Here is a 23,655-nt window from a genome sequence, read left to right as displayed (position 1 = left end):
AGTATGAAATTATGTTTTTCATGTAAAATTACATATTTATGTTTACAGAACAAATACAGTACAGTCTGAACTTTTTTAAAGCACTTCAAGTTTAGTGTTGGGATTGAGATTTTTCATGCTTAATTGTTAGATATTTGCTCTTAAGTTAACACAGTGTTAGTGAATTCATTTTGTTCATAATTTGGATTGCTTCAAAGTTGAGGTACCACTGTAGTGCTTGTAAACACATTCAAACATATAGAACTATATCATTACTATGAAACTGATATTTCTATTATGTTCATTCTTTTTCTAGTGTGCTACAGCAAGGCTAACAAAAGAGATTAAGAACTATCAGAATTCTGTGAAAGGTGAGATTATACCTTTCATAGTGAAAGCTAATTTACTAATTATTGATGTTAACATAGTTTCAAGTTAGATACTGTGTATTTATAAACAAAGATTACAAGACCTTCTATCACAAGCAAAAATATTTTACAATTTTTCTGTGTACAATGATCAAAATGAGAAATGGGTAAAGTGTCAAGAAAAAGTCATATAAAATGAAAAAAGTTACACGGAAGTCAGGAAAGTCACAAAAAATGACACATCAGTTTTTTTAAAATTTGACTTTCATTTTTTTCCAGGCAGATTTCTGGGCTTCATTTCATTCCTAAAATGATGGGGGGTTGCTTTATCTTGGCTATTTTAAAGTTGCAGCCCAACCTATATTCATCTCCAAGTTCCCACCCCTGCATGCTTTTCTCTAAATCGTTTCCTTTTTTTGCTGGAAATAGATTAGTGAGTAGCAACACAATCAAAAGAAAGTTATGAGTCCATATGTGTGTATAAACATAGACATCATGTAGACATCATCAGTGGGCAAACAGTTATTTAGCTGGATGAACAAATAAATATTTTTCTTTCTCTTTCTATGATAATTAAGACATTTCAGCTGTTTAAGATTCTCAGAAAGCATAGTTTTTCCCAAAGCGCAGGCAATAGGCGATATTATTTTCTGCAGGAGTACTGGAACAGAGTGGGGACAGTTCGAAAGTACTTACTGATGAAATATAGGTTCACATAAGATAGAAGGCACTGACTTTTTTCCCCCAAGAAAAAAAAGGGGGGGGGGGGTTTCTTGATTCAGATAAAACTTGTCTTTTGCAGCAAAACTTTAGAAACCTTTCTAACCACTGAACTTAAAATTCTGCAGGGAGGCTGGAAAATTAATTGTTTACTATAGCTTATGCGACATCCTTGTGATGCATGTAACCTGGATCCATCTCTAGCAATGTGCAACAATGCAGACCCAAGATGCTACTCTATTCTAATTTTAATTATCCTGAGACCCAGGTTGTTGGCAAAACCTGATGGTGACTCTGATGCGACAGAAGTAGAAAAAAAAAGGTCACACAAGTTAAAAGCAGCAATCATCGTTTTTCTCTGTTAGTAGTTTCTATTTTTTTCCTTTCTTCAAAAATTTCACACTATCTGTTCATTAAAAAAAATTTTTTTTAGTGTTAGGCTTCTTTCACAAGCAATGATCTTGGTCGTCCAAGAAAATTTCTGGCAGCCATTTTGTTGTGGGGGAGAGCAGTCAAGTGAAGAAAGAATGGGGGTCATTTCACGTAGCACGGTGAACGACTTTTTGTTGTCCGAAAATGCTGATGCAGTCGCCCCAACGACTGACAATGGACGGCATCGTGTCGTTACTGTGTTGATGGACGAGTACGTACTTGTTGCCGTCTGTCGTCCATAGTACTGAAAATGAATGAACATATCGATGTGGAATTCATGATTTCTCTGATAGAAGTTATAGACCAGTGCTATGGGATAAATCCCTAGGTATTTATGAGAACCGAAATGCCACAAGAAAGGCATGGAAAGAAGTTTGTGCAGAACTGAAAGGGGATTTTAATACCATATGGCAGGGGGGTCTTTATTGCATAACCCGTGGGCCACATTTGGCCCTCCAAGCCAAATGTGTGATTAGTTTCAGAACTAATCAAAATTAACAGTTAGTAAAAAAAATAGTATCAGAATTAATAAAAGGCTTCAATTATTTCTCTCCCTAATTGACTCTGGGCTCCATAGACTTTCCTTCTGTTAGATTTCACCAAATTACATCAGTTAGTTGCCCGTGGGCTTTGTGGGAAATTTCAATTTGGCCCGCCATCTCTGAAAGATTTAAGACCCCTGTCATAGATCAGATTGAAAATACAATTTGTTAGTAATTTCCAATTTTAAATGTTATACTGAATATTTTTTTACAAAAAAAAAAACAATTGGAATATCAGAAGAGTCATCAAATATATATATTAAAATTACAATCATAAAATTAATATTCATAAATCACATAAGATTGATAGAACCATGGTGGAACTAAAAACTAATGGAAAAAAAAACAAATTTCTTCCTGCAAACAAACAAATCATCTGGCAGGAAATTGGGGAGTGTGAAAGGTACCAATGGATGACACGGTTTCTGGACGAAACAGCAAAACCGTTGCTTGTGAAATGGGCCGTAGTGTGCTACGTTCCTGCCTTCGACCCAGGTTCTGAACCGTAAAATTTGGTGCATGGATGTACACAGATGGTCAAATAATTTGAGAAAGATTTTGAATTTTAACAAAACATTTATTAACAACTACAACACGAGTTATCTGGATTACGATTAACAATAAAAGGACTTCTCAAATTTTATACCAGTCCTCTTGCAAGTCGGATGAATTATCACAGTAAGATCAGATGATTGAAGCTTCACAGCGATACACGAACTATAGCCACTTTAAATAGCAGGCCGACGCATCCACCATTTTGTACCTTTTTGTAGGGATGCTCACTGTTATCCCACTATAGGCACTCTCCAAATTTTTCCTTTATTATTATTATTACAGCATTTTGAGTCTTTCTTTGTTGTAATTTTTTTTTTTTGAAATAAATTCTAAAATTCCTTGTTTGATTCTGGAAAAATTAAATTTGGATAAAAAAGATTTCCAGCATGATAAACATCGATGCAAGAAATGGATCATGAACTACATTAGCGCGAAGTTCTCACCGAGAAACTGAGCTTGCCCGTGAGAAGTAAGTGAATGAGGATTGCATCACACATATGTGGTGATGGTATATTATTCTGTGAGATAATATAATAGACTTCTTTTTTTTTCCTTCACAAAGAAGCAACAACAGTAGTGACTTCATTGGCATGCTAAGGGCAGGTGGTCTTATTATCCAAAATTAGACCAGCTGCTCCTTAAGGATAAAGATCAGTGTACTAGTACTTACATTACCTTATAGACACCTTATAGACATAGCAGCACATCTCGTGCTGTATATCACCACCAGGCTTAATATTGAATTATTATTTTTACATATTTTCAACATTACCCCCAGTTCATCAAGGTTCTGTACAGTAGTGAAAGTCCGAAATTGGCCAATTCGTGAAGTGGCCAATGATCCCTGTCCAAAAAAATTTTCAGTTAGAAATTCCTTGGAGTATGGACTGGGTCATCATTTGGTTAGGATATATAGTAGTAAGTGATTTATGAAAAATAATCAGCTATATACAGGGGGATTATAATTAAAGTTCTGATTCTAAAACATGAATAAGAACTGGTCAGAATGGCTTGAAAATTTGCATGGGTCCATTGCGTGAAGCAATGGGATTTTCTTTGGTGAAAGAAAAAAAAAATTTTTTTAATGTACAAGTGTTGCTGTGCACTGATGCTGTACTTGGCCAGCGGTATAATTTATTTTATGCAACCACATCATTCCGGCACTTCAACGGCATCAGTGTGTGGATAGCAAGGCTGGACAATCTCAGATGCCTGGGTGACTAAAAAATCAGTATGAGACTATTTTTTTTTGATTTTGTAATAATGTGTCTTCCAACATGAGAATGGGTCATGAAGTCCCGGAAAAGAGAAAAAAAAACCATTACTCGGGACTGTTTTTCTTGGGAAAAAACATGCTTCGCTCTTGAACAGTTTGAATTCACCTAATTTTTTTTTCGATTTGTCCAACCCTGGTGGGCAGCACAACTTCTATCAAGATGCGCATTACGACACCAGGGAAGCAGCTACTGAAGAACCATTTTGACAATAACATGACGACACCTGGCAACGATAACCCTTGGAACTTTTGGCTTTGGGAATACCCCAAAATGTTATGTGCAGTGGTCGGATTACAAACTTTGGTGAATTGAAAGCACGTCCACATCATTACCATGGCGTAGACCTAATCCGATCCGTTGTTGCACAAGCACTTTTGTTCTTCCACCTCACAGCCAGAACACAGTGGACAACATATTTAACATTTGTGTAAGTTGTAGTTGTTTGTTTAAATGGCTTCATATTTTTGTGATGTTTACATGAATTACGGAATTGCGCCATGCTAATTGCATTATCATTTTGCCTTGATTGGCTGTCATATCCATTCTGCAAGCAAATTTCCCATGTGCTGGATGAGTGCAGTGTCATCTAACTCAGATTTTAAAGTATTTTTTCCTCTTCGCCTAACAACTATGCCAGACACTTGTTGTGCAGGGGTGGGAACTCTGCGCCAATTGCGCTGCACTGCGCCAAAACTAATATCTTGCGCCATCCTGCTCCAATAGCGTATTTTTGCATTTTTCTGTGCCAAATAGCGAATTTCGCTTCAGTATGCCCGGAATATCGGAAAGGACGCCAAAAAATTTTTGTTCCTGCTAGCCATGAAACGTTTCTTTACGAGAAGAGCGTGTTTTATCCCACTATACTTAAACTATCAGCCCCTGATCGGGCTTTCCATCGCGAAACCCCGATATTGTCCGTGATCGTGGAACTGAAGATGGTTTGCAATGCCTTTCAGCTTTAAAGTGCAAATTTGAGTGTTTCCGTTTAAAAAAAAAGCCGTCACTGGAAGCAGCAGAAATTACCGTAGTCGAATGTCATTGTGTTAAATCCCGATGTTTCGTAAAAAAATTTTCATTCCGGAAGTAAAAAGCGCATGTCCGCCCAATTACGAATGTTAGTTTAGAAACTTTGCCGAATAACGAACGTTAAATCACCAATGTTGTCGAATAACTAGTGTTAAATCGTCAATATCGCCAAATAACGAGTGTCAGATCGCCAATCTCGCCAGTGAGTGCTCTCGCCATAATGAGTGCTGAATCACCAAACATCGAGTTGATTCTTCCGAAATTCTCTCCCATTTTGCAACAATTTCTTTCCAAGTATAAAAAAATTGAAAACTTATAAAATTTTTCTAGCTCATTTGAAGTGCTGCTGTTCAAGGCAGCAAATAGTGCCCTCAGTAAGCAAAAATCATCTTAAATAGGCGGGTGCAAAAAGTTTTATGACAGCCGCTCTTTCAAACAAGGTGTCAAAAGCCTAAAACACTAAAAACAAAAATCAAGCTGATGAATAGATATTTGATAACAAAAGACAGTGCAGTTTTATTTTGAAATGGGTTGAGGGTTAACGAAAATATTCTTGTTAATTTCACTGCTCCAATTTATAAATATCTGCTCCGAATCCCATATTTTGTTGCTCCAAAATTGCACCAAATCCCGAATTTGCTGCTCCAAAACTGCTCCAAATCATGAATTTGCTGCTCCAAAACTGCTCCGAATCCTGAATTTTGCTGCTCCAAGGCTGCTCCGAAATGGACTGAGTCACTTCCCACCCCTGGTTGTGTTATATAGGTATTGCCGACCGCAGCGCCCTACTCTGATTGGTTCCATATCTCTTTATTTGCATACGCATGCCTGTACCACCAGTTTTTTTGGCTCTTCAGTTTATTATCACTTTATTTTAATCAAGAAAAACATTACATACACAAACACACACAGAGCATATACATTGCTTGTCAGTTCCCCTTCTCATGCGGACAGCTTTGACTGCCCAATTCTTTGGCTGCTGATGATGATTATTACACGTCTCCCCCTCTTTTTTTTTCATAGGTTGAACCTATTGGGGGGATGAACAATCCTCCCACTGCTAGTGACATAAGGTGCCCTCATAGCTGAGTTGTCACTCGAATTCACACTGGAGTTGCTGCAGGACAGTGTTCTAATGAAGGAAAATCCAATTATTATTCTTTCTCTGGGTGGAAATTCGGTGATGGGATTAGATGTCTCTTATTTCTTCTATAAATTCCATTGCCTCAGGAACATTCATACAAATTTTCAAGTCATTCTGACCAGTGGTTTTTATTTTACAGCATTTTGAAATCAAAACTTTATTTATATTCACCTTGTATATTGTAAATCATTGTAAATTGCATTAGTTACGCTTTCAATATTAATATTCAACACACTGTAATTGTTTAGTTTTTATCATAGATTTTTCAAAATACCGTCGGCCCCCCCGTATTTGCAGGGGTTATGTTCCGGGGGTGACCACGAATACGGAAATCAATGAATAACCGAAACCATCGTTTTTTTTTCTTGTATATCTCGTTTATTCAACATCATGAGAAAGAGCAGGATGATGCAGAGGTAGAAGAGAATATAAAAGAGGGTGAAGGGATTGTTGGGGATGTTTTCCGAAAGAACGTTGTGATTTTTTCTGTTTGCCGTTTCTTCTCTTTTTCATATCATCAAGTATGTTGGAGTATGTTGACAAGGCTTCCTCAACTAATTCTTCTACATGGGCGAACAAGGTAAAATAGAGGGATCTATGTCATGAAAATAATCTATTGCTGATTTGAGCTTGCGAAGCCCTTCTGCTATGTTACACATGATGAACTTATCTTCCACTTCTTTTTCTTGATTGTCTTCATCTGGTACCGCTTCAGTTTCATGACCAGTCAGTTGCATTAATTCCTCCTCGGTCAATCCAGTAGCAAAAGAAATTTGAATAGCATGTATTCACTAACAACGTACTTCCCGCCATCCGGAACGAAACACTGTTTAAACCAATCCAGGAAAAGTGTTTTCACAGTCCAACCTTTTTATTGTTCGTCCAAATACTGTGAGCTTTGGCTTATCCTTCCCTTCAATGCTCATGGATTCGCAGATTTGAAAATGATAGTGGGCTTTATCATGCTACCCATATGCATTTGCGCAAAAAAACATAGTAAGTCTATCTCTACTTACCTCCAATCCTGGAGCTAACTGTTCTTCTCTTGCTTAACTTCTTTGCTGCATTTTCTTCCAAAATAGTTTAGTTTCATCAGCATTAAACACCTGGTGAGGTGCATAACACTTTTCTTCAATAATTTTCGACGAAGTCTTTGGAAATTTTATAGCTGCCTTCTGGTCGCCATTCATTCATGGTCGGCAGAGGCTTGATTGCCGGTGATTTTTAAATTGTGTGATCCGAATCGTTTCTTAAATCTATAAAACTAACCTTTACTTGCATAAAATTCTGATGAAATAGATGTTTCACCAGCCCTTTTCTTATGGACGAGTTACATTTTTCGCCTTCTGTGTTAAAATATTACAATCAATTGTTGTACACTGAAGAGCCAAAAAAACTGGTACACCTGCCTAATATCGTGTAGGGCCCCCGCGAGCCCGCAGAAGTACCACAACACGACGTGGCATGGACTCAACTAATGTCTGAAGTACAGTGCTGGAGGTAATTGACACCATTAAATCCTGCAGGGCTGTCCATAAATCCGTGGGAGTAAGAGGGGGTGGAGATCTCTTCTGAACAACACGTTGCAAGGCATCCCAGATATGTTCAATAATGTTCATGTCTGGGGATTTAGGTGGCCAGCGGAAGTGTCTAAAGTGAGAAGAGTGTTCCTGGAGCCACTTTGTAGCAATTCTGGACGTGTGGGGTGTCGCATTGTCCTGCTGAAATTGTCCAAGTCCGTCGAAATGCACAATGGACAGGATGTTTACGTACCTGTCACCTGTCAGAGTTGTATCTAGGCATATCAGGGGTCTCGTATCACACCAACTGCACACGCCCCATACCATCACAGAGCCTCCACCAGCTTGAACAGTCCCCTGTTGACATGTAGAGTCCATGGATTCATGAGGTTGTCTACATACCCGTACACGTCCATCAGCTCGAAGCAATTCGAACCGAGACTCGTCAGACCAGGCAACGTGTTTCCAGTCCTCAACAGTCCAATGTCAGTGTTGTCTGGCCCAGGCGAGGCGTAAAGCTTTGTATCGTGCAGTCATCAAGGGTACACGAGTTGGCCTTCGGCTCCGAAAGCCTATATCGATGTTTCGTTGAATGGTTCACACGCTGACACTTGTTGACGGCCCAGCATTGAAATCTGCAGCAATTTGCAGAAGGGTTGCACATCTGTCACGTTTAATGATTCTCGTCAGTTGTCCCGTTCTTGCATGATCTTTTTCCGGCCGCAGCGATGTCATAGATTTAATTTTTCACCAGATTCCCGATATTCACAGTACACGTGTGAAATGGTCGTACGTGAAAATCCAAATTTTATCGCTACCTCGGAGATGCTATGTCCCATCTCTCGTTCGCCGACTATAACACCATGTTCAAACTCACTTAAATCTTGATAACCTGCCATTGTAGTAGCAGTAACCGATCTAACAACTATGCCAGACACTTGTTGTGTTACATAGGCGTTGCCGACCGCAGCACCGTACTCTGATTGGTTCCATATCTCTTTATTTACATACGCATGCCTGTACCAGTTTTTTTGGCTCTTCAGTTTATTATCACTTTATTTTAATCAAGAAAAACATTATATACACAAACACACACACAGCATATACATTGCTTGTCAGTTCCCCTTCTCATGTGGACGGCTTTGACTGCCCAATTCTTTGGCTGGTGATGATGATTGTTACACGTCTCCCCCCCTCTTTTTTTTCATAGGTTGAACCTATTAGGGGGATGAACAATCCTCCCACTTCTAGTGACATAAGGTGCCCTGACAGCTGAGTTGTCACTTGAATTCGATGGAGTTGCTGCAGGACAGTGTTCTAATGAAGGAAAATCCAATTACTCTTCTTTCTCTGGGTAGAAATTTAGTGATGGGATTAGATGTCCCCTAAAATTTCTTCTATAGATGTTATTTCCCGACTTAATCAGATAAGATCTTGGAATTGAAGTCTTTTTAGTACTACACCATTAGCTCTTCTGTCAGTTATCCATACTACTTCTCCTTCCTGTAATTCCTTTAGATCTCTCACCCCATGTCTTTGGTTGTAGTTTTGGCACTGTTTTTCAACTCTCATTTCTTCCTTGACCTCGATGGTTTTTCTATCCACTGCTTGTGGTTGCAATTGACCTTTAGCTATTGGCAAAGTTGTTTTAATCCTTCTACCCATCAATAACTCTGCTGGACTGAATCCGTTTTCTAGGTGAGTTGCTCGATATGCCATCAAAGCAATGTATGGATCTTCCGACTTCTTAATCAGCATTTTAACTGTTTTAACTGCTGACTCAACCAGTCCATTACTTTGAGGAAACTTTGGGCTACTAGAAATGTGTGTGAATCCATACCTTTTAGAAAATGTTTGAAATTCCAATGTTCGCACTGGATCAAACTGAGGCCCATTGTCTGCTCAAACAATATCTGGAATGCCATGTCGAGCGTATATGGACTTGCAATGGTTTAACATTTCAGCAGCTGTCAGTTTATCAAGTTTTGCAATTTCAGGAAAACGAGAATAGTAGTCAGCTAAAAGAAGATACCACAAATTCTTGTACTTGAACAAGTTCATACCAATCATCTCCCATGGTCTCTCAGGAAATGGTGTTGGAATGAGAGGGTTGGTGCCTGTACTTAGATTCTTGGATACAATCGTACAATTTTTTACCTTTTCTTTACTTATTCCAGGCCAATAGACGGAACATCTGGTTCTAGCTCTGCATTTTGTAATTTCAAGGTGACCTTTGTGAATCTGATTTAGAACTTCCCTTTTATGTGATCGAGAAATGATGATTCTACAGCCTCTCATCACTATCATATCTTGAATGGATATTTTGTAACGATGTCGCCAGAAAGGTAGACAAAAGGAATCGACATCTTTCTTTGCAGGTCATCCTGTCGTTGTATATGATGAAAGTTTCTGACAAACTTCGTCAGCAAGTTGTGCTTCTTTTAGTTCTTCCAGTCTTTTCGATGAAGCTGGTAGAGTCTCTTTAACCATTTGAACATATGCATCTATTTCGTTTTCCAATTCATTTGTCTTGTTTGGATACATTTGAGGACTCCTGGATAAAGAGTCTGCTGCATACAGCTCCTTTCCTGGAATGTGAACTATGTCATAAGAGTATCGCATCATCCTTAATTTGATCCTTTGTAGCCTTGGTGACAAGTCGTCCAAATGTTTTCTGGAGAAGATAGGAATCAGAGGTTTATGATCACTATCTTGAAATGAGTTCCTGTTAGGTAATCCTTAAATTTCTCACAACCCCATGCAATAGCTAAGGCTTCCTTTTCGATTTGGGCGTATCGAGTCTCAGCTGTGGTTAAAGTTCTGGAACCATAGGCAATAACACCAATCTGACCATCATCTTGCTTTTGGCGTAAGGTGGCTCCCAAGCCATATGAAGATGCATCGACAGTAACTATAGATTCCTGGTTGGGATTGAAGATTTTCAAAACAGGATCAGATGACAGTATCTATTTGAGAAAAGCATTTTGCTGAGGTATATCCCAGACAAAATCTATTTTGTTACTGAGAAGCATAGTTAGAGGAGAAAGCACTTCTGCATAATTTGGAACAAAACGAGCCAAGTAATTCGCCATGCCCAACATCTGTTTCAGTTCCTTCTTATTTGTTGGTGACTTATACTCCTTGATAGCAATGATTTTCTCATCATCTGGGTGAATTCCTTGGCTATCAATGATGTTACCAAGAAATTTAATTTTGCTTGTTGAGAAGATACAAAGTCAAATGAACGTTCTTCAGTTTCTGGCAAACTTCTCTCAACCTCATATCATGCTCTTCTTGAGTAGACCCCCACACTAGTATGTCATCCATGGGACAAACTGTTCCACTTGTGTTTTCCAGAATTTGTATCATTCTTCTTTGGAAATGTTCTGGAGCAGAAGAGATTCCAAAGGGCAGTCTAAGAAATCCGAATCTTCCAAACAGAGTAATAAATGTTGTAAGATAAGATGATTTTTCATCCAATGGGATTTGCCAGAATCCTGAATTTGCATCCAGTTTTGAGAACACTTTAGCACCAGATAAGGGATTTAGTTTGTATTCCACTTTGGATAAGGGATGTAATTCCCGTAGAACATTTTTGTTCAGCTCAATCAGATCCACACAAATTCTCACCTTTCCATCACTTTTGGGCACTATGACAACAGGAGAGCACCACTCTGTTGGCTCGGTGACTGGAGTTATGACTTTTTGTTGGACCATCCTTTTTATCTTGATTTCTGTCTTTTTCAAAAGAGGTATAGGTACTCGTCTTGGCGATGTTACTGCACATGGAATAGCATCAGGCTTGAGTTGTATGGAATAGCATTCCTTCATGAGTCCAAGTCCTTCGAAAAGTTCAGGAAACTCTTTTTTCGGATCTATTGTAGTAATCCATTGAACAGCACTGATATTGGATCCTAAACCAAAGGATATCGAAGCTGGTTTCCCAAGAAGACAGTTTTTCAAGCCATCGATGACATAGATTTCTTCTGTGCATTTCGTGTTTACATAGCTCAGAGGTGCTTCAAACATGCCCAGCACTTTTAATGGAGTGTTATCTGGACTACAGAGAGTTCTATCAGCTGGTTTCAAATTCAATTTCTGAAACATCTTGTGATATAAAGTTGCAGGTATTACTGTATGATCTGCTCCGCTATCTAGTCAAAATTTTAATTTCTTATTCATAATACTGACAAAAACTGCCCAATCCTGGTTTGTGTTGTCTTGAATATGATCCAAGAACGAAATTTTTGAATGCTGGTTTTATTTCTTTGCTAAACAAACATTTCCGAAATGTCCCAGTTTCAAACATTTAAAACATTTGGCATCTCTAGCTGGACATAATCTTCTCTCATGTTTCTGCTTGCCACACCATTTGTATGTCTCCGAATGTTGGGAATCTGAAAAGTTCTTGCTCTTTGGTTTATTTTTCACACCAGACTTTTGATATTGAAAGTGATCAGATTTTCTTGAAGACGTTGCATGTATAGGAACAACAGTTTCCATTTCATTGAGCTTATGTTATTGCTGCTTGATTGATTCATTAAGCCTAACTTGTTCTACAGCTTTTGTTAGTGTAAGTTCAGCATCCAGTTGCAACCTTTCACTCAGAGGTTTATCCTGAATACCAACAACAATACGATCACCTATGAGTTGATCATGCAATTCTCCATAATCACAATGTTCAGCAAGGCTGTATAAAGTAGTAATGAAGTTGTTTACTGATTCTCCTTCTTGCTGCACACATTTGTTGAACTGTGCTCGTTCAAAAATTGTATTCTTTTTAACAATGAAATGATCACTAAACTTCTTCACAACAAATTCTTCATAGTTTCCCCTTTCAGTGTCAGCCAACTTGAAAGAAGTGTAAATGTCATCGGCTTACTCACCCATAATATAAATCAGCGAGTTTACCTTCTCTTCCTCCCGTCTTGGTGGAGAGCCCAGAAGCTATACGGAATCTCTGGAAGCGAGTTATCCATCTTGACCAGTTTGCAGGTGTTGAAAATGTAAAATTGTCTGGCTGGTTCATCTGTATTGCTGGAATGGCAAAAGGAAAGTACTCTGGATCAGCCATGTTTACTTTTCAGATTGAAAGTTCCATGCAAGTACTGATTTTCATCTACTTGATGTGTATCAGAACATTTTTGTTTTCTCTGCTGCTACTTTGTTGTTATGGCCTTTTACCACTGCCACCATGTTGTATTATCACTTTATTTTAATCAAGAAAAACATTACATACACAAACACACACAGAGCATATACATTGCTTGTCAGTTCCCCTTCCCATGCGGACGGCTTTGACTGCCCAATTCTTTGGCTGGTGATGATGATTATTACACAGAATACCTTTTTGTATCAGTCTTGTACCCACAAAAACAGCATTTTCTGTATGAGAAACACATGGATCCCGTAGGCGCTGCAAAGTTTTGACTGCCATGGGTGCAGCTACAGCTGAATGAATGTCAGATTCCTTTTTCTTGATATATCTCACTGTAGATTCATTAATTCCGTAATGGCGGACCACATCAGCTATTGACTTACTTTCGCCAAGCATAGTCAGTGTATCCAATTTTTCTTATGAAGTTTTCACTTTTATTTACTTTTACAAAGCATCAATAGCACTAGAAGAATGAGCCATATTAAACAAGCACAACTCAAATTTTGTAAAAAAAACACATGAATGAGATGATTGCTGAGTGTTGTCAAAAAAAAATTTCAATGAAGGAAAAAAAACCATGAATGCACGGGGCAGACTGTAGTCATAATTAAGCAAATTGAAAGAGTAACTAAGGAAAACATCTTTATTATATGGTTAATAACATTAAGAGTTAATTATTATTTATTAATAAATAATTTATTATTTCAATTAACACATTAATTCTCAATCACAAAATATTTCAAGTTAAGCTATGAATAACTAAATTGCAAAAGCTTGTTTTTATTAAAATGTAAGAAATATTTAGATTAATTAACATGGGAATTGTGTTAATTACATTAATAAACATCTTATTCTAATTATTAGAAGTTTGAATGATTTTTCAGAAATTTTATTGTTTTTAATGCAAATGTTGTTTAAACCAAAAAAACTGGTTTTTTTTTTTCCCAAAAAAACTTTTTTTTTTACCAACACTGGTTTGTTGACTTCAATTTCAATACAGGGAAAATGTGATATTTCGTTGGATGACAGTCTACCTTCAAGTGGCTTTTTAGTTCATAATGTGGCTGCTCTCTTGCAGGCAAACGAAGCAACGTTCAAGTTGGCTTAAACACAATACAATATTTTGCATAATAGTCCATATTGTATTTAACATACAGGGTGCACATAGGTAACGGGGCATATGACATTTTACTGGCGAACTGTTGGTCCTAGAGGCATACTTCCAGTTAGAAAAAGTACCCGAATGATGTGTGTACCTAGATATTTCATTCATTTTTTCAAGGGGTTTCATAGTTATAAAAATAAAAATGTTAACTTTTTAATGTTAACTTCCAGAAGGCATTCGATCGGGTCCAACATGGCAAACTCTTGAAGCGTTTACACGAGATTGGAATAGGGGGCAACTTGCTGAATTGGATAGAATCGTGGTTAAGAGATAGGTCGCAACGAGTTATGGTGAACGGGGAATTCTCTGGTTGGACAGACGTCACAAGTGGAGTTCCTCAGGGAAGTGTCCTTGGCCCCATACTTTTTTCACTTTTTATCGATAAACTCGATCAGGGTATCGATGGAATTACTAGCAAATTCGCAGATGATGTGAAGCTAATGGGGGTAATCGGGAATGAAAGCGATAGGGAGTTGCTCCAGACCAACTTAAACAAGATTGCAGCATGGGCAAATGAATGGAGCATGACGTTTAGCGTAGATAAGTGCATGGTCGCTCATTTTGGTTCGAACAACCCACGGTTCTCTTACGAGTTGAATGGTGTCACTATCCCGGATGCAACTAGAGTCACCGATTTGGGAATTCTCATTGACGAGCGACTTAAGTTTTCTGAACATTGTTCAGCGGTTGTCAAAAAATCGAATAGAATGCTTGGTCTCATTTTCAAAAAGGTCTCTTCGCGTTCTCCTAAAGTCATTCTTCCTCTTTTTCGAGGCTTAGTTCGTCCTGGACTGGAGTATGCTGTAAGGTTTTGGAGACCATACCTACAGAGGGACATAGACTTGGTTGAAGGGGTGCAGAGAAGAGCTACGCGTGTCCTTATTGGCACACAGGGCTTGAGTTATGAAGAAAGACTTCATTTTTTGAATATGTTTACATTGGATGAACGCAGGTGTCGAGGAGATATGATCGAAGTGTTCAAAATTTTCAATGGGATGGATAGGATGGACCATGAACTTTTAGTACACTGCCAATCGACTGCTTTTACAAGGGGACACCAGTATCGATTGGTGAGGGACAATGCAAGGTTATGGTGTCGCAGGGAATTTTTCTCCAATAGGGTTGTTAATAAATGGAATAGCTTACCCCCGGAGGTAGTAAATTGTAACACAATTGACACGTTTAAAAAGAAATACGATAAACATGTTGGGGTAAATCGAGAAGCTATCCATTCTTAGAATAAGACAACCATAAGTAATCTTTATGGGCATCGTATAATATTTTATCATGTGTATATATTGTTTGTAATTTGTGTTAATTGCATTTTTAATTGGGTTGCTGTATTTTTGAAACATATGACAACCATATTTTTATGGGCATCTTTTTATCAGCCACCTCGTTGGGCATTTTGCCTGTTGTGGCGTTGTATTTGTATTTGTATTTGTATATGAACACCCTGTGCACCAAAACCCTATTGGAAAGTTGTTGCCTTGTCTCTTCTGATGCCAACAAAAAAAATTCAATGTTTCTAAGTGCAATATTCACTAAGATATTCAAAGAAAGTTGAGAAAAAACAGCATTAAATTCTGGAAACCCGTTTTACCCACAATTATAAGGCTGCTTTTTTCTCAAATTTCCTCTATTTTTTGAATTCTAATATCTCAGTAAATATTGCACTTGGAAATGTGAAAGTTTTTTTGTTTGGCATCAGAAGAGACAGAGCAACAACTTTTTAATTGGGTTCTTTGGCACATGGGGACGATATAAAAAAATGATTTTTTTTATGTTGATAACTATACAACCCCTTGCAATAAGGACATATCTGAGTTAGACACTGGATTTTGATACCTTTTTCTAATTGGAAGTATGCTTCTAAGACCAATGGCTCGCTAGTAAAGTGCCATACGCTCTGTTACCTATGTACCCTGTATATACATGGAAAAAAAGGGTTTGAGTTTCTATACACACACAACAAGTCGACTCCCATTTTAATGGAAACTTCGCTAATCTCCCGTATAAGTTTACAAAGGAACAATACAATCTGAAATTTCTTTGCAACAAAATTTCGTTTTAATGAAGAGATTTCTTTGGTCTTTTCAAATTTGTTTTAATGTGATTTGACTGTATTCCCCCTCAAAAAAAGTCCTGACATTTTTGCACTAAATTAGTTGAACTTCAGTAATTTGACTCTGAGAACAGTCCCTTTTATAAATTTTAGGAAGGGAACAAAATTAAGAAAGGGTGGGGGGGAAAAAAGAAAAATGGCCAAGAGTTGCTCGGTTGTGCGTGAATGACTCCAAATTCCACTTCTGTGCAAGGGAATTTGTGCCTCAGTGAATAAGTCTCTTAGTTTTATGGGAAACTTTCACATTTATGTGAAAATTTCCATATCGTTTTCCAAAAAAAAAAAAAGAGACGTTTGACTACAGTCACGATTAATCCCCGTATATAGCTTTCACTATTAAAATATTTCATGTATGTGATGCACAATTTTAATTATTTGACATTTTCATTTTGACTGCGTATTATCAACATTAAATACAATAAATTTTAGCTCGACAGATACAAAGAGACGCATTGAGCTTGTTATGGACATTTCAAAGCAGGGTTGTTTGGTTTAAACCTTGGTTTTAACCAACTGGTTTTTTTAAAAAAACCACTTTGGTTTTTTTCAAAAAATCCGATAAAAGTGACCTAAATATCATTTTTTTCCTTGAAAAATATCATATTTGTTCATTATTAGCCAAAATGTTTCATTTTTACCTCATTTTATATCCTTGGGGTACATTCTGACGGTATATCTTTAAATGACATAAGATTTTATAAGTGGTTTTTTTCAAAAAGCCTCATAAAAGTGGCCAGAATATATATATATTTTTCATATGAAGTATCTTAGTCATTTAAAGTTATATATAAAAGCCAAAATTTCTCATTCATACAACATTTTCTAACCTTTGGCTACATTCTGACGCTCTCTCTATCTTAAGCAAATTCATGAATAAGGATTGCATCACACATCTAAATGTAGTGGTGTATTATCTCACATGGTTTCTTTTTCCCTTCACAAAGAAGCAGCTACAGTAGTGACACCATCATGCTAGGGGCAGGTGGTCCTATAATCCAATAAAGACACCAGCTGTCCTTAAAGGACAAAGACTAGTGTACTAGTTGTTACATTACCTCACATACATTTTCATTCCCATAAGAAGTCTTAGGCACATCTCCTACTGTATATCTCCCAGTCTTAATATTCAATAGTTGTTTTTTTATACTTTCACACACACACACTGTTAAGCCCAGTTAATCAAGGTTCTACTGTATAGTAGTAACAGATTTATAAAAAATAATCAGCTATATGCAGGGTGATTATAATTTAAGTTTTGATTTCAAAACTATACAATAAGTACTGATCGGAATGACCTGAAAATTTGCATGGATACTCCTGAAGCAATGGACGTTTCTTTCGCAAAAGAAAAAAGTGCAAAATGTGCAAGTAGATGATGCTGTACTTGGCCAGCAGTATAATCTATTTTGTGCAACCACATCATTTCGGCACTTCCACAGCATCAGTGTGTGGATAGAACTTCTATCAAGATGCACATTGCAATACCAGCAAAGCAGCTGCTGAAGACCCATTTTGACAGGATGCACCTTAACCCTTGCAACTATTGGCTGTGGGGGTACCTCAAAATGTTATAAACAGTGGTCAGATTGCAAACTTTGATGAATTGTAATCTCCAGCACATTCCCTATATGTTAGAAGTTCCTTATTCCTCAGGAATATGAACGGGGGAAAGGGGGGCGCGTTTGGTTTAATAAAGCTGAATTGCAAGCACATCCACATTATGACCATGGCATATTCCGATTCTGCTGTTGAACAAGAATTTTTGTGCTTTCAACCTCATAGCCAGAACACGCGGTGGAACATATTTAACATTTTTTGAGTAAGTTGTAGTTATTTGTTCAATTACTTCATTTTTTTTTTGTGATGTTTCCGTGAATTATGAAATCGTGCAATGCTATAATTAAGGTATCATTTTGCCTTGACTGGCTATCATTTCCATTCTGTGAGAAAATTTCCCACATGTTGGATGATGTCATTAATTTTACATTTTTAAGTATTTTTTCCCCTTTATCAAATAAAATTGAATTTTTTCCGGAATATTCATGTCAATTTTCAAGTCATTCTGACAATCTCTCTTTTTTTAGTGTTTTGAAATCAAAACCTTAGTTATAACCACCCTGTATATCGTAAATCATCGTTAATTAATCTGCATTATTTATGCATCATTAAATGCATTATATTCACCTAATTTTTATTACTTTTTGCAAAATAGCTTCGTAATTAAGTGTACTGAAAGTAACTGGAGAAAAACCTTTATATATTATATGATTAATAACAACATTAAAAGAATTTTCAAACACACAGTAATCCATTGAGTTAAGCAAAAAATAATTAAATGGCAAAAGTTGGTTTTTGTTAAAATTTAATAAATATTTATTGATTAATTAGCATAGGAATAGTGTTAATTACATTAATAAACATTTTATTTTTGTTAATTATTGGAAGTTTGAATGATTTTTCAGAAATTTCATTGTTTTTAATGTTAATACTATTTAAAACAAAAAAACCGGTTTAAACCAAAAAAACTTGGTTTAAACCAAAAAAACCCAGTTTTTTGGTTTTTTTACCAACCCTGTTTCAAAGTGAAGACTTGCGTGAGAATTTACTGCACTTTTCTATGAAATCAGCAGACGCATCACATCGGGACACATACTTGTGTCCCTGCAAAAGCCAATTCGGCGTACACACGCATGATTTTCACGATGCGAAACGGTGACTACAGCATAGCAGCTGTACACTATCTACCAATAAGTATTTGGACACCTATGCAAATGACGATATCTGTGGTCCTGAGATACGTCACGCCCTCCGCCAGTATATATCATGTAGGAAACAACATCAGCATTAGTCGCATGCAAGATGCCGCGCAGTTCGGAGCTCTCTGATTTCGAGAAAGTATAATTATCGAGTATCACAAAAATGACCGATTCTTAAGGGACATATCTAGCGAGCTGAAGTACCCAAAATCGACAGTGGCCTATGTGATTAAGAAGTGGAAGGTGAGCTGTGATTGTCGGAATTTGCCCAGAGTCGGCAGACCAACGAAACTGGGAGATAGAGACCGACGGGTGCTGTCCAGAGAAATTCGGAAGAACCGCACCCAACCGAGGAGTTTCAACAGGCATCCGGGAGTATTATTTCAATGATTACCATCCGTAAGGAAGCACATCTGATTGGTTTTCATGGTCGTGCTGCTGCCCATAAGCCTTTGATCACAAAGTCCAACCGTGTCGCTCGGTTAATGTGGTGCAAAGCACATCGAAATTGGACCGTAGATCAGTGGAAACTGGTTCTTTGGAGCAACGAATCAAGGTTCACCCTCTACCGTTCGGATGGCAGGGTCTGGGTCTGGCGTCTGCCTGGAGAACGTCTCCTGCCAGAATGCATTGTGCCAACAGTCAAGTTCGGCGGAGGTGGAATTATGGTCTGGGGGTGTTTCTCCTGGTATGGACTGGGACCCTTGGTCCCCATTCATGGTAAGCTCAACGCCGATGCCTACTGCACTATTTTGGATGACAATATGCTTCCTACGTTGTGGCAGTTTTACGGGGTGGACCCCTATTACTTCCAGGACGACAATGCCAGCTGTCATACTGCGAGGTTAACCAAGGCTTGGTATGGTGCCAATGGGGTTCATCGAATGGACTGGCCTGCCCAGAGCCCAGACCTGAACCCTATCGAGAACCTCTGGGACGAGTTGGATTGCCGAATTAAGGGGTGCCCTACCCGTCCAAAATCGGTGAAGGAACTGACATGTCTTCTCCAAGCCGAGTGGAAGAAAATACCACTAGCCGTCACACAAGGACTTGTGGAAAGTATGTCCCGGAGGGTTCACGCTGTAATTGCCTCTCGTGGAGGCTCTACCAACTATTGATTTTGAATAAAGTTAGTTTTTCTTTTCTATCACAGGTGTCCAAATACTTAATGGTAGATAGTGTAGATGACAAAACTATGGATATTCAAGGTAGAGTTTCTACAGATTCATGGTTTTTTTTTGTTTTTTTTGAACGATCTCGGAAAATGTTTTACACTTTGAATAGGCTTTCCAAATCCTTTGTGATTTTTCGAAAAATGCATTCGCAATTTTGTAGGAACAAGGAGAATTTGAGCTGTCTATACGCTGTCTTTGAATGTCGGCAGATAGCTGCGAAAGTACTGTAATTTCCGGTATGTAACCGGAAGGGAGGAAATCCGCATGGAAATAGAAACTGCAAAATTTGAAAATTCTGTACACAACCCATGATTAAGGGAAGCAACACCAAATATCTTCAACAACCCATTTGTATATATCAATACAGTACAGTATACAAAGTAATAAAGCCACTTTATCAAGGTTGTGCGATCGTTATGGACTGAAAACAATTAAAAAAAAGGAAGTTGGGGAGTTTTTCCTTACTTTTTTTTTCTTCTTGGAACTAGGAAAGGATGCATCCTGGAGGATGCGTGAACCAAATTTTTGTGTCCTTTTCCGAAATTTCAGGTATTTGACGTGCTATAGCACGTGAATGGCATCTCTGGGATTTAATTTGCATGAAATGTAGTCATGTGCCCTTTTAGAATTTCTTTTCTAATGTCTGCAACAATGTTCTTTTAGGACAAGAAAAGCGTAAATGTGGTTTTACTTAACCTTCCTAGGGTGTTAGGGTCTTTTTTGCCCCTTTTCAATTTTATTTCATGTAGATCTACTATATTTTTGGGAATTCTTAAAAAATATTTTGTGACTTTGTTTTTTTTTTCATAATGAATGAATATTTGAAACGGTAGTTTTTTTACAGTAAAAATAGTTACACAAGTCGTTCGGGTAAATTTTGACTAGTGTAGAATTTTCAGTGCATAGGAAGATAACTGCAATTTCCAATATATTATTCAATTATTATAGCTGTGACAACGAATTCGTACTCACTTTCTTTTCCGGTATGTATTTCTTTCTCTGTTGACACAATAGATGGTGATGATAGAGTTGTACTGTTGTCAGCATTTGCTAGTTTATGTTACCATATTGGCTTTCCGCATTTATTTTCCCGCTTTCGAGAGTGTGGACGCTGCGATATAGCTAATAATGGGCCTGCTGATAAAGAAATTGAGCAATTGTTGCTTGAATTGTCAGACGAAGTTTCAGAAATCAATGATCACATCTCTGAAAATGAACTATCATCCGATGATGACACAGGTGACAAATCTGATCGGTCAACAAGTCTGACGGCGACTCCACTTAGCAAATATGGTAAAACTGTATGAAAATCAGAACCACAAGCCTCATGTGGAAGGCGTGAGGCAGAAAATGTTGTGAATATGCCTCCAGGGCCTAGGTTTTGTTGTTGCTGCTGTCTGGGGTGTATAAATCTCATAACGAGTCCACAGAGAGCTTGTGTGATGCTACAATCTGACGGAATATCGTGAGGGTGACTATGTCCTTAGAAAAATTCAAAATGATATAGAGGGTTCTTCGATTTGATGACATGCAAACTTGACCAAGAAGACGGGGAAACTTACAAATTTGCCGCCATAAAAGAACTTTGAGACAAGTGGGTGAAAATTTTACCGATGCTGTATAACCCTGAAATACATGTTACTCTGTGAACAACTGATAGCTTTCTGAGGAAAATGCATATTCCGTCAGTACATGCCCAGCAAACCAGCCAAGTACGACATCAAATTTTGGGTATTTTGGGACAATGTTACCAGTTATGTCTGGAATATACAGCTGTACCTTTGAAAGCAGCCTGGTTCTGCACAAGAACCACATTCTTAGGGTGGTCAATGATCTTGTTCAAGGCTTGAAAGGACATAATGTAACATGCGATAACTTTTTCATGTCGTGTGAACTTCGGCAAATTCTTCTGAAAAAAAAACTGACAATGATTGGAACAATCAGAAATAATAAGCCAACAATTCCTCTGCAATTGCTTGCAAAAGGGGCCCCAAAGTACACCTCAACATTTTTATTTATAAAGGATACAGCTCTTGTATCGTACATTCATAAAAGAGGCAAGTGCGCAGTACTCCAGAGTACGCTTCACCATGATAGAAATATAGCAGATACAGAAACAAAGAAACCTCAAATTATTCTGGATTATAACCGCACCAAAGGAGGAGTAGACACTTTAGATAAACTTGCCTCTCACTATTCCTGTCGCAGGAAGACAAACACAGATGGCCCATCATAGTTTTCTTCAACATCCTAGACATTTCCGTTTATAATGCATACATAATGTTCATCAAGGTCAATCCAGAATGGAAAATTAACTCATTTCATAAAAGGAGAATCTTCATTGTGTAACTTGGCATGACTTTGGTTACCCCCAACATATTGAAGCAAAAATTTGACAAGAGCAAGGGCTACCTGACAATCGGTAGTTAGTATTCGAAACTCAGGACAACACGAACCCCGACCTGAAACATCTGGAAGTGTAGCAATTAATAGCAAAAGGGGGAAGATGCCGCTTGTGCCCACAGACTGACCAAAAAAGTTCTATAAAGTGCTTCAAATGTGGACAGCTCATTTTTAAGAAACATTTCATCCAAGTGGGCAACAATTGTATATGAATGGAACAACTTACTGACTAAAGAATGAACAAATTTTCTATTACTTCCTTTCATTGACTGTCAAACGCCCAAATGTAAGAAATATTTTGTCACTTTCGTAACTTTTCTTTTGCTAATATTGTTCTATCCATTTAATGCAAATGTAAATATATGTAATAAAATACATCCTACATTGTATTGTATTGTATTGTCTCTTGCCGCTGTGGTGGTCGAGTGGTTATAGTGACGGACTCGCGATGCGAGGATCCGGGTTCGAACCCCACAGTGGTGGTCGGCTGAAGTTGGTTTTCTGTGGTTCCCAACTTCAAGGCGCAAATGCGAGCCGATCTCCCAGAGATCGTCTCGCCACAGAGAGCAACAGTCCTACAACGAAAAATCATTCAATCATAACACTTCACTTATAGTTTGAAAAACTGGTGGCAGATGGCAGCACTACACATAACAAGCATTACAGAGAAACAAAAAAACTTCACGTCAGGTTTCAATACACGTACACGCACATTCCCGCATGTACCGATTCGTTGGGGGTTCCGCGGGGGGTTGTGGGCGGGGTGCATGTGTGGTGTAGCAGTAGTAGGTAGGGCTCGTAGGTAGGGTAAAAAAGGGCTCGGGGATCCATGATGTTCTTAAGTCAGCCACCTCGTTGGGCAATTTGCCTGTTGTGGTGTTGTATTTGTATTTGAGAGTTTGCAGTGTGATGTTCAGCGATGAAAGAATTACTTCATTTTTATTTCACAAGTACAGAGTGGTTTATTAAATGCATATACATACTTCCTTATGGTTACGAAAACTTACCTGTAAGACAACGTTAAATGATATACAAATACAGAAAAAGGCACATAAATGATAGCTAAATAAACAGTTATGTCAATAACATTGATAAAATGTGACCATAATTCAATAACATTGAAAATTACACTGAGGGTCATTTTTGACCCGAACACCTTAGGTGTATACTACATTGCAACACACTAAGAAGGTTAAAATGGCTTCGTAAATGACTTACAAAAAATTCATTGCCAGAAAATTCACGACAACAGTTTGATGCAAGTGAGTGAAAAAGGAAAGACAATGAATCAGTGAATGGTACAGTAGTTA

At 37.9% G+C, this 23,655-nt stretch overlaps 1 protein-coding gene across 4 annotated transcripts in view; it reads left to right on the top strand.

Moving 5' to 3' along the window:
- The window catches only part of LOC149080327 (bridging integrator 2-like), a 428,403-nt gene that overhangs the window by 41,829 nt on the left and 362,919 nt on the right, over nucleotides 1-23,655 (top strand). For all 4 annotated transcript variants that reach the window (XM_089239465.1, XM_089239462.1, XM_089239463.1 and 1 more), the window contains one exon: nucleotides 296-350. In XM_089239465.1, the coding sequence (XP_089095591.1) occupies nucleotides 296-350 (55 nt within the window). The remainder of the gene's footprint in view (nucleotides 1-295; nucleotides 351-23,655) is intronic.

Source organism: Pholcus phalangioides, unplaced genomic scaffold, assembly GCF_987345545.1.
Source record: "Pholcus phalangioides strain wild (caught in Gottingen) unplaced genomic scaffold, Ppha-v1.0 ptg000011l_1, whole genome shotgun sequence".
In the NCBI taxonomy this organism is placed as follows: domain Eukaryota; kingdom Metazoa; phylum Arthropoda; class Arachnida; order Araneae; family Pholcidae; genus Pholcus; species Pholcus phalangioides.
This window is presented reverse-complemented; position numbering and strand designations above follow the sequence as displayed.